The 12667-nt window shown below is 35.6% G+C and overlaps 1 protein-coding gene across 1 annotated transcript; it reads left to right on the forward strand.

Moving 5' to 3' along the window:
- Window positions 1-2258: 2258 nt before the first annotated feature.
- LOC110099074 (CBL-interacting protein kinase 18-like) lies at window positions 2259-11928 on the forward strand. The gene is made up of 3 exons (XM_020826103.2): window positions 2259-2305; window positions 2389-2478; window positions 9990-11928. The coding sequence occupies exon 3, from the start codon at window positions 10306-10308 to the stop codon at window positions 11650-11652; it is 1347 nt and encodes a 448-aa protein (XP_020681762.1). The 5' UTR covers window positions 2259-2305; window positions 2389-2478; window positions 9990-10305; the 3' UTR covers window positions 11653-11928.
- Window positions 11929-12667: the final 739 nt, after the last annotated feature.

Raw genomic sequence — 12667 nt, forward strand, 5'->3', positions numbered from 1 at the left:
CCCGTCGGACCACCAGGCGCCGACTTGGCCCGCGTCTTCATGCACCGCCAGCAGCGCCTATCCTCGGCCGGACTTCAGCCTGACCTTGCGTCGAACCCAGACCGCCGCGGCCCGGCCGCCGACCGCCGCCAGACTTTAGCCCGACATACGTTGAACCACCGCACGGCTGTCGACCGCCGCCGGACCACCGCCTGACCATCGACCGTTGACCGCGGCCGGACTTCAGCCCGACCTACGTCGGACCACCTCCCGGCCGCCGGACTTCAGCCCGACCTTCGTCGGACCATCGCCCGGCCACCGACTGCCGCCGGACTTCAGCTCTGCCGCCTACAGCCGCCAGACTTTAGCCAGACCTTCATGGGTCCACCGCCCGACCGCCGACTGCCGCTAGACTTTAGCCCTACATACGTTGAACCTCCGCCCGGCTGCAGACCGCCGCTGGACCACTGCCCGGCCACCGACCGCCGCCAGACTTCAGCCTGACCTACGTCGGACCATCGCCCGGCTGCCAATCGCCCGGTCGCCGACTACCACTGGACCTCAGCCCGACCTACGTTAGACCACCGCCCGGCTGTAGACAGCCACCGGACTACTGCCCGGCCGCCGACCACCGCCGGACTTCAGCCCGTCCTTCGTCGGACCACCGCCCCACCGCCGGACTTCAGCTCGACCTTCGTCGAACCACCGCCCGGCTATCGACCATCGTCGAACCACCGCCCGGCCGCCTACCGCCGTTGGACTTCAACTCAGCCATCGCTGGACCACAGCCCAGCCGCCGTTCACCGTCAGACCTTCATTGGATAATTCCTTGTCAGCCAAACTTTTTCACAAAAGCCGTCGGATTTTCGTCTGACCGTCATCGGTCCTTTAACTAGCTCTTCAAATTATTGTAATATGACCACCTCTAAATCGAGGGACGGGTCAACCCTTGTAATTCACTTAAGTTTAGTGGAACCTTTTCACCTGGGCGAGGCCCCGTGGTTTTTCCCTCTTCGAGTTTTCTACGTAAAAAAAGATCGATGTCTTGATCTCTCTCTTTCTTCTTGCATGCTGGATCTTCGTACAATGCTAAAACGCTAAACTTCATTTTTCTCTATCGTCACGAATATTCCTAGACGCAACAACTATATTCATTTTAATTCAAATCAAATAATTTAAAAATATTTTAAGTACAATATATATATTTTTTATGCTGCATTTCTTTTACTCTTTCTTTGGGCCAACCAAATCACCCCTAAAAAAAGTTTTAAATGGTCTATATTCATACTTACGAAATTCATTTCGATTACTTGAACGTTCGTGGAGTTGCTTGCCTATGAGTTGCTGATGACGCAACGCGTCTGCACGTGTAATGTTATCCTTTGTTGGCCATTGTTGCCGTATAAGCACAGCTTAGGATTCTATATTTGTGCTTCATGAAGTGTGTTTTTCATTTTATTTTTTATTTTTGCTACTTTGTCCAAATGAGAGAATTATGAAACAATGAGAATCTATAACATAATATGATTAATAATAAAAACACTTCTTCAACATAAGAGAATAATTATTTTTGAATATTTTTTATAACTTAAAAATCAATTTTAATCATAAATTACTTATACACCCTTATGTACATGATAAAATTTAATAAATAAATACATCAACTCACAATATATCACTGATATTTTTTATATCAAAAATATAAAAAGTAATAATGATATTTTTATATTGAAGAATGTATCACAAATATGAGCCCACAAATATATTATATCATTGGTGATACATCATTAATCTATCCTTTAGTACTCGATCAATAGCTATCACTTTGCTGATTGAGTAGTGACTTGTCGGTCGACCAAAAAATTATGTCAGGTGTGATTCCCATTCGATGTCGTCAACTGGCTAAAAAAAATTATCACTTTGATTTTATTTGATATATTCCTATACTATTAATGCAATATAAATATGCTGAAAAAGATTATTATATTATCATTAAATATGAAAATGTTCCATAAACTAATCTTATGTTTATAGAGGTATAAAATGAAAATATATACATCATAGTCATTATCATCATTATCTTTTCCTAACAATACACAGAAAATAAATATTTTAAGAAAATATTTATTTAAACTGAGACTATATTTCGTAATTAAGAAAATATAGACCGTTACGAGGGCGGGCGTTTCAAGGACAAGGGTGTGGAGGTATTTGTGTAATTTCATTGTATAAGGCTTGCGATTTCTATTTTAAAAAGGGCGGTGGAGTCTAGCCTGCCGAGCGCGTCGAAGAGAAATTTTGTGCTAGGTCGTGGTCGGGGGCTAAGGTTTTCCTGGGGTCTTTCCTATAAAACAGTTACCTATTTCCTTTTCGTCTCTGCACAATCTTGTAAAGTGAATCTCTTTGCAGCGAAGCACTGCTTTAGGAAATCCGGCGTCGTCTGGATTGGATTTTGGCCAGTTTCTTCGTCGTCTTCCCCATCATCGTCGATTTGCGCAGGTAAATGCCTATTTTTTTCGTTGGCTGGTCATCTTTAGAATTTTTCTATCAGATAGCTTTAAATCGTGTCCTTTTTTTTTTTTTTTTTTCATTGAGAAGTTTTGATGATCTTTTGTTATGAAAGGTCTCTTTTTAAACTTTAGAGGGGATTATATTGCTTTTTATCATTTTGAAAGAATTAGGCATTCATTTATTTTTCCCTTGTCATGGATTCTATGTCAAATCTTAGGCTTCTTGAAAATTTGTATAAAAGAATTTGGGCTGGCTTAATGATTTAACAAAAACCGTTTTTTTTTCTAAGCAAGTTTGATTAGTTTTTGGGTTTGTTTGATTCTAATTAGATGACAAGTAATTTAAAATTGTGAAGAAAATATCCTGAAATGCGATTTGATGTAAAAGTATTTGCCTTCAAATCAAATACTCAATTACTTATTATTGTAGGCATCAGTTAGTTTAGATGGTAATTGTCTTGGAAGTTGTTGCCATGTTCCTAGGTTTGAAACCCACCTACATCAAACTTGTTCATTAACACTCATCATTCCTGTTGCGTGCTAGAATATACGCGGCAGTAGAGTTAGGAAATATTCGTCTTAGCGTTGCACGAGTATTCCACACACAAACAGAAAAGAGAAAATGAACACCAAGGTTTTTACGTGGAAAACCCCAAAGAGGGAAAAAATCACGGGGCCTCGCCCAGTTGCAAAGTTCCACTAGTATTTGTTTGAAGTACAAAGGTTGACCCGTCTTACAAATCAAGACGATCAATTTACAATCAGCTTCTCACAAAGTTATAAAGTTCTGCAAATTCCCAGCGTTTCCCAAAATTCCGGCAGAGTTCCGGCGTCTACAGGCGGCATGAAGAGCTCCGGCGGTGGTCGAGGAGGTGAGGAATCTCCTTTTCCTCTTTCTCCTCTTCTTCTTCTCTCTTTTCACTTGAGTCCATTTGGTGTAGAATGAGGGCTCTATTTATAGTTTTTCTGGAGTGGCATAGCCCGTAAATAGGCGTGAGATCAGGGGCGAATTGGGAGTGTTTTGAATGGACGGCCGATATTGAATCCTTTGATCATGCACCGTTCGTTGGGCATTTGAAGGCCTTAATGATGTCGGAATTCGGCGATCTTGGGCTCGTTGGATTCGTCTCGTCGAGCCGTTCGATTCGAGTATAAGCTCGTCAAAATCGGAGACCGTTTGGTAACTCAAATTGCGGTTTGAACCTTCCAACAGCGCTTTGAGCCCTTGATTCGGATTCATTTGGGCTCGGATTGGGTTGATCTTGGTGTCGTTGGGTTCGTATTTCCGAGACGCTCAGTTTGACTATAAGCTCGCTGAAATCGGAGTTCGGGTGCTCCCAAAATTAAATTTTGAAGTTTCGAACTAGCTTTTGCCTCGAGATTCGTGCCCGATCAAGCTAATTTTGTGATGAAGTATCAATTCCAAAAAAAAAAAAAAATTATATATTCTCTTCATTTATTTTGCGGCCAACCAAAAACCCCTATTATATTCTTACTACTGCAATAAATTACTTAAACTTTACTTTTCCTTTATATTACTCTGGGCTTATTTGGTTGCATTAAGTTTAGAAACATTTTTTTAAAACATTGAATTTTGTCAAGTTCATTATTTGTTTGAAAGTAGTTAGAATCAACAATGACTTAAAACTTAACAAAAAATTTCAAATCCCTCTTGAAAGTCATTATTTCATTGTTTCATACAAATTGAATGATAACATGATCACTATTCTCTAACACATGTTTTCTAGCTACAAGCAATAAAATGTCCCTTCTTAGGAAATGCATATCTCAATTACCTAGATTTTTTTTTAATCAAACTTCTGTATTGATTTCCATGATTTTAATTTATTACCTTAGAATGACCATTAGTTTAAATATGAAAGGTTGATAAAAACATAAAGAGAATGCTAAACGATTTCCATCAAGTTTTTTCAAGAACATGAAGTAAATATGATATTTTTATCATATATTTTGGCATTGGGTTACACAGATAACCTAACAATTTTCTTAAAGAAAAGTTATATCATATAAGATGCATTTTAGTCTTAGAGCATTAGAATGAAGTAAACCTTTTTGGAAAATCTATCTACTACCAGTATTATATTATCACACCATAAATAATCCTAAATAGTTTTAATGCAAATTCATAAACAAATTGCTCCAGATAGCTGAAGGGAGAGGAAAGAAAAAGTACATGACAGTGCTGTCTAATATGGCCCAAACACTTGGTTTATTTATCACATTAAAATCTTTGTTGCATTAGACAATTAAAATACCTAAATACGTTTTTCCATTCATATCCATGATGAATAAGATCTGATGGTACTCTTTGTGCAAATCATATTTTAAAAAATACAAAGACATATAGGTCATGTTAAGCGTGCTATCCAATCTAGGTATAGAAAATTTATACTTTACTATGATTTTATTTTATTAACAATGTGGGGACAACACATGAACTTAAAACTTTCTTTCAAAAAATGCTTTCTATTTTAGTCCATCAAATTTTTGAGCCTAGCATGCTTAGTAGGCTCATTATATTGTATGGTAAAATTTTTTATTATAAATCTAATACAAAATAAATGACGTATTGAATATCCCTCATGGGAGGAAGCTCATGTAATAATTTTTAGGGAGTAATGCCCTAAAATTATTATAAAATGTTTGTAACCATAGTAGGTATATAGTTCTTAAAATTAAGAGGATAAATCTCGTGTAGTCAACTGATGTAGCATTGGGGACTCAAAAATAGTCCTTTGGAAGGCCTTTTGATGACGAAATATGCAACTAGAAACGAACAATGAAGTGATTAAAACTGAGGGCCTTTCTCAAAATTACAAATAGTTAGGTAGAACCATAAATAGTATTAATTATGATCATAGAAGATTTAATTGAACTCTGGAATATTGACTAGCTCTTCGTAGTTGATTGAACCGTGGTAGAAGTCATAATCTAGCCTTATAGGTTTAGCTAGGCTAGAGTTGTAGTTTTTGTTTCTAATCGAAGCTTATGTAGTTGCTTAAGATTTAATAATATTATCTGGAAACAAATGAGTAGAGGTATAATTAAAACTTGAAGTCATTAATATTTTCTTGTCTATAATGTATAAAATTTATGTCATAAAGCCAAGTGCGATTTAAGACGATACGTGTAACATCCATAAAGATAGGAACTTGATCTTGTCTTTATAACTACCCATCTAGATAGGAAAAAGAATTTTTTTTGTATCAGGTGAGGATGTTGGATCACCCAAGCCGCATGGGAATGAACAAGATGCTGTTGTAGTGTCTACCCAGCTCTAAGCAAGGCTGCTTTCAAGATAACATTCATGGAACTTCCAACATCAATAATTAATTTAATGAATTATTAATTAATGATTAAATTGATATTAATTTATGATTATTTTGAAAAATTCAAATTAATTTGTTTACTATTTTTAAACGAGCCTTAGTTGATTTTCTTCATGAGTTTATTTACAAGCTTTGTATCAAAACTTAATCAAGCTTCATAACTAGGTTTATATCAAGCTTGTTTACAACCTTCAAATGATATTGTTTGTGGTTATAAATGCGTTGAGCAACAAGCTCTTAAAATTTTTCTTATTTATTTATTAAACTAGTTTTTAAAAATAGGTTCAAATTTGTTTGATTAGCCATCAAATGATCATGAACAAGCTCTAATAAAACTGAGCCACAAGTAGCTTATTGAATGCTTGATTCATTTGCAGCCCTAGTAGAGATGGGGGTGTCTCTTTTCAGTTAATATAACAAATTAGCATTCTAATAATATTTAACTAACTCTGACAACTTAATTTTATTAAAGCTAACATATGTATGTTATTCTGCTCATGTCAAGAATTATTCATCCATTATAGATTCCTAATCTAATAAGAAGTTCCCTTGAATGTCGGAGCATTGACCTTAATCGTTTTAGTAGGATCATGTCGAGTGACAATAGTATGATTGAAACTAGTGGCAAGGAACCTAAGAGGCAATGGTCTATACTGGTATTCTCTTTGGTGGGGAGGACAGTTTTGATCAGCAATGTTGTTACAAGCTCGAAGTTGATAAGTCAGGATAAGCCTTCTAACTTATGTAGGATAGGTCAGCTTTGTAAGCTAATTTAGTTCTTTAAAAAACTCATTCGGGATTCTAGTATCAATTTAGTATTAGGTGAAAGATTTGCAGTTTAACAGCTAGTCTACTAGTAGATCTCAGTTGCACCTATTTATGTAGATTAGTTTTCTATCATTTATTTCAGGATAGTTATGTTAGTTTATAGCCTATTGGTGCTTCAATTAGGTTCAATTTCCAAAGATATGAGCTCTTATCATTGTTAATAAGATTATTGATATTTGTCTTTTTTCATTGGTCTTTTTGTGGTATAATAGCTAGCCTTATTGCCTTTGTAAATATGCGATCTGTATAAGCTAGTCTAAATCCTAAAAAATCCAATAGGGATTCTAAAATCAGTTTAGTATTAGGTAAGGATTTCGTGGTATAACAAGTAGTCTGCTAATAGATACTTCATTGATACCTGATTATGCCAATAAGTTTTCTTTTATTTGTTTCAAGATAATCATGTTAGTTTCAAGCCTATTGATGCTTCATCTCTTATCATTACGAATTAGACTATTGGAAATCAACTCTTTAAATTGATTATTTTGGGCAAGATTCTTAAAATATATTTTAGGCTTATTTTGATGTGAGTGACATCTTTGCAAACTATAATGATGCAGCATGCAACTGCAAACTATAATGATGCAATATGAAACTACAAACTGACAAGATATTCAAATGACATGCAAGCAAATTTAGTTGTACTAGCTATTAGTAGATTTCATTTTAGAAACAATCAATTTTCTTCCACTTTTAAAATCCAATTCAATGGCTTTTAAGTTTACAAAAAATAACTCATAGGATTATATGGTAGCTAGCAAGAAAATTTTAGTATAACACTCGATCTGCTTCCAGTAATTATTATTATTATGATAATTTGTAGGGTTATGGTTTGACAACTTTTAATAGATGTTAACTAATCAATTGCACATGCATATGTTACGCCGGCCCAGGAGGGGCCGGCTGGACCGGTCCAACCCGGAACGGTCCACTGTTACTCCAGGCGGAGAAAACAGGGGGCGGGCGGAGCGTGAGGTCCACGTGGGCGCTTGGGGGGAGGTTTAGGAGGGAAATTTTGAATGTGAGGGCTGTTTTAGGAAGTTTATTATTATCCTTTATGATTAATTTTGTATAATTAGGAGTTTAGGGGGGAATTGGGATCTTATCTTGAATTTGAATTGTTTTGAGATCTAGGTTTTGGTGTCTTGGGCTCTTGGCTTCGCCGGAGATCTTTTGGAGAGTTTTTCCTTCCTCTCGAATTGAAGGAAAGCTGTATCTTGCAAGTGCTTTTCATCCGTTATCGTAATAAAAGTGTTTACAGTGTTTTTCCTACGTTTTCTCCTACATTTCCTCTCAGATTTTCGTGCAGTTGGCTGTTTTTCTGCTGTGGACAGCAGTTTTCCTTTGAATCCTCTTGGTTTTGGTGTGAAACACTTGGAAATCCAAGTGTTTCCTATCAGCATAATTATAAGATTTCCATACGCACGTATTTATCCCAATATCAATTTAGATCATGCATTATCCCAATAGGATCAAACTTAGGGAAGTTAGGATCTCCTTGTTGCTAGAAGATTTTCCCTCAGTTGTTGTTGGTTGTGATAGTTATTGATAAGGGGACAAAGATGGAGTCAATTTTTGTCATCCATGTCTCGATGTTGCAATTGATGTGATTGTCAAAGGAATAGCTAGAAAATCCTAGGAGAGGAATGAAAGAAGCAAATATGCAAGTAGCTGACAAAGAAGAAATGAATGAGTTGTTTTAATAGTGATGAAGCAGGACAACGAGCGAAAGGAGATACTTGCGAGCAGGAGTGTGTGGCTTATCAAGAAGAGACTATGTATGAGATTCACATGTGGAAACTTTGGTATGGGTGCATTGTTGTTGAATAGGGAAAGTGATAGGCTTATTTGTTTATTGCTCTTATATTTCCATTCACAGATTACATGGAGGAAGGAGATACAATGCAACAAGCTGAGAAATTTTGGGGAACTCACCAAGTTATGAAGCCAGTCGCAAGCAATGTAGGTTGGGCTGTGATATTGGAAGAAAATAAATAATGCATGCAAATGGAAAGCAGTTTCCAAATGCGTCTCTTTTGAGTTGCTAGTGTAATGAGTGTGTGCAAATGCTGTAACAAATTGGGTAACAATGACGTATGATTGTGTGGAGGTGTGTGTTGGTGGCAAAATGGGATGATTGGGATATATGCTGTTGTGGTTCGGGATAATATTATATGTTGCAGATCTGCCAAGAAAATTATAGGCTTATAGAAATAAAATGAAGGTTCCATAAATCTTAATTTAATACAGAAAAAATGGTGGACCACAAATATAGAAAAGAACTTATATAGAACCTGAATCTAAAATACACTCTTGTTGGCACAATGAATTTGCATTCATTCAATCAATCAATAAATAGTAATTATATCATCGATTCTCATTTATAGAAATATGGAAATATATCCCTACACAATCCCAATGAATTTAAATTTAAATTTATTCTTATCTAAAAGAAGATAAAGCTTGTTATCAGTAGTAATGGGCCTACAAATGCTTATGTGATGATGCAATATGATTTATACTAATTGAACTATGGTCACTAGGGCATTTATGGGCTGATTTGGATAATTTGAGGGCCTTTAATATATCATATTAGTGGGAGTTATTGAGTTATTTGGTTAATTCAGTTTATCAAAAATAAATAAATAAATAAGTGGTGATCATTATGGTTTAATTAGATATGAAAATTATTTTAGTTTTGTTTCTTCAGTTCTTTTTTATCTTAATTATTTGTTTCTCCTATTCATTCTTCATGAATTATGAATAAATCTTATGTCAAGATATCCCGAAGAAAAATTGATTAGGATTAGTTTCAAATCATTGGATTTTCTATGAGATGAGAGCAATAAACAAATAATTAATATTGTAATTATCACAAAATATTTCTTTTAAGACCTATTCTGTACAAAATTTTTATCAGGATAATTTGTCTCAATTGTTTTTCCATGAATTATATGGATTATCTTCCTTTGCCTTGATGCATAAATTTGCTTTCCTAGAAAAAAATAAAATTAAAAAACCTTGAAATTTTGAAGAAGAATAAAGAAAACATATTTTGCTCCCATTCAATCTCCCTTCCTCCCTCCCTCCACCCCCGACTCTTCCTAATTATGTCCTTTGCCTCCTCCCCCATCTACAATTGCTGCCTGTTACATCGCAAGCATTTTTGGAGATCAAACATACATTTGTGATTATCTCATCACTATTTCAATTATAGCATTTCATGTTGGGGGATGCAGTTTCATCAATATTTTAAGTGAGAGTAGTTGATTTCTTGTAATTCTAGTATATCATATCTAGTTTTCTTCCAAATATTTTTCAGGTAAATTTTTGGAAGAAAAATTATAGGGAATGCGGAAAGATGTGCATCCAGACCAAGATAATCTTGTCTGAGGCGAATCCGGCTGTAGCTCCATATTGGCTTTTACCATTCATCCTTGATGAGATCAAGGAACAAGCCCTTGACAAGCATATCCTAAATGCAAGACTGCACATTGAAGCTAGAAACTCAAGAAATCCTGTCGTGTTTGGGCACGACATTGGTGACGACGGTTGAAGTGTTTTGAGTTCAAGATCCCTCTGTTTTGAAATTTCATATATAAGTGGGAGAGGGCAATATTTCAGGAAGATTATAGAAGATGGTTTCAGAAAATAAAGGGCACGTTCTTATGAAAAAATATGAATTAGGAAGATTGTTAGGACAAGGGACATTCGCCAAGGTTTATCATGCTAGGAATATTAAAACTTCACATAGTGTTGCTATAAAGGTGATTGAAAAAGAGAAGGTTTTCAAGGCTGGACTCATAGAACAGATAAAGCGAGAAATTTCGGTCTTGAGATTAGTCAGACATCCAAACATTGTGCAGCTTTATGAGGTGATGGCAAGCAAATCCAAAATCTATTTCGTCCTTGAATATGTTAAAGGTGGAGAACTGTTTAATAAGATTTCCAAAGGCAGGCTTAAGGAAGATGTTGCTAGGAAATGTTTTCAGCAGCTGATCAGTGCTGTAGATTTCTGTCACAGCAGAGGGGTTTATCATCGGGATCTGAAACCTGAGAACCTCCTCCTGGATGAAAATGAAAACTTGAAGATTTCAGATTTTGGTTTAAGTGCCCTTGCTGAGTCAAAAAGGCAAGATGGCTTACTGCACACTGCATGTGGAACTCCCGCATATGTTGCTCCTGAGGTAATTAATAGAAAAGGATATGATGGCGCAAAAGCTGATCTTTGGTCCTGTGGAGTAATTTTATTTGTTTTCATGGCCGGTTATCTCCCTTTCCATGATCCAAACCTGATGGAGATGTATAGAAAGATCGGAAATGCAGAATTTAAATGCCCGAATTGGTTCCTATCAGATGTTAGAAAGCTGATAACAAGAATTCTAGATCCTAACCCAGAAACCAGAGTCTCAATTGAAAAAATTAAAGAAAATTCATGGTTTAAAAAGGGATTTGATGCCAAGCGGAAGAACAAAGAAACAGAAGCACAAGAGTTGGCTCCGCAGGATGTAAATGCAGCTTTCAATACCTCCCAGATTAATGCAACAGAAGAAAAGCAAGATATAGAGAAGCCAGAAATGGTGAAACCAATTAACTTGAATGCTTTTGATATCATTTCTCTTTCAGCAGGATTTGATCTTTCTGGTTTGTTTGCGGAGGCTTTCTTCAAGAGGGAAGCAAGATTCACATCCACTAAGCCAGCTTCAACCATTTTCTCAAAGCTTGAGGAAGTTGCCAAGAGATTAGGCTTGAAGATAAAGAAAAAGGAAGAAGGGGTTCTGAAAATGGAAGGTTCAAAAGAAGGTTTAAAGGGGGTTTTAACCATTGATGCTATGGTTTTTGAGGTGACTCCTTCGTTTCATCTGGTGGAGATTAGAATGACCAATGGTGATACTTACGAGTATCAGAAGCTGTGGAAACAGGATATGAGACCGGCCCTTATGGACATTGTGTGGGCATGGCAAGGTGATGGTCTCTCAACTTAGTCACAATATATAGGTTCTGCAGCAGTGAAAGTGATGGATTCTATAATGCTTCTCCATATTTATATTGATTTTTCAGTTGTTACTATATTCTCGGTGGTATTTTTGTAATTGTTTAGATTGTTGCTGTGTTATCTTATATGGGCTGTTTTTCAGCATTGTGTAGGTAAGACTATTCGAGTAGTAAATGTTAATATAAATTATTATTTAGAATGTTTTTCATGTACGGAAGATGCTTGCAAGTTCAGATGCAGTGTATCAATTTTTCTGCTTTCAAAATTTCAAGTGAGCATAACCAACAAAGTATTTGCGATTCTTTTTTATTAATTTATAAGGCAAGCTTTAACATTATGATGCATGAATTCTGAATGGGGAAAAATCTGATTAATGCTGTGCTTTAATGATGCTCTAGTGACTGAGCCATTCACGTTGAATTTTTTTAGTAGAGGTGCGATTATATTATTATTATTCAAATACATTTGGTTTAGTGTACTATGTTTGATTTAGATTTCATTTGTGACGGTTGTTGTATTGCTTTTTAAAGTAATTTTTTTAGTAAAAAAATACTAATTTATAAAATTTTTGTAGTAAAAAGTTATTTTAAAAATAATAAAAAAGATGCTCTAAATGAAGTCTTAGTATAATTTTGATAATCAAATAAAATAATATATATTAATAATAGAATATAAGATGATAGATTTTGACCAATAATATGAACCATTGTAATAATAAGACCTTTGCTATTGTGCAACTTTATTATTATAATCATAGATTTTATTTGGGATAATTTTTTTATTATTTATTTAAATAAAATTTTTAGTATAAAAATTTCTTGAATTAGAAATTTTAATAAAAAAAGTTGTTTTAGAAAGCAAGGAAAAAACCTATCAAATGAATCCATAATTAAGAAAAGTTGTTGTCCCTTGGGCTGAGTTAATCAACTTATATTACTTTCATAAATTGGACTTTAACCTAGTCGCTAAGCACTTGCTGAGAACTTTAAAGTTGCTAAAGAAAA

This window comes from Dendrobium catenatum, unplaced genomic scaffold, assembly GCF_001605985.2.
Source record: "Dendrobium catenatum unplaced genomic scaffold, ASM160598v2 fragScaff_scaffold_313, whole genome shotgun sequence".
In the NCBI taxonomy this organism is placed as follows: Eukaryota; Viridiplantae; Streptophyta; class Magnoliopsida; order Asparagales; family Orchidaceae; genus Dendrobium; species Dendrobium catenatum.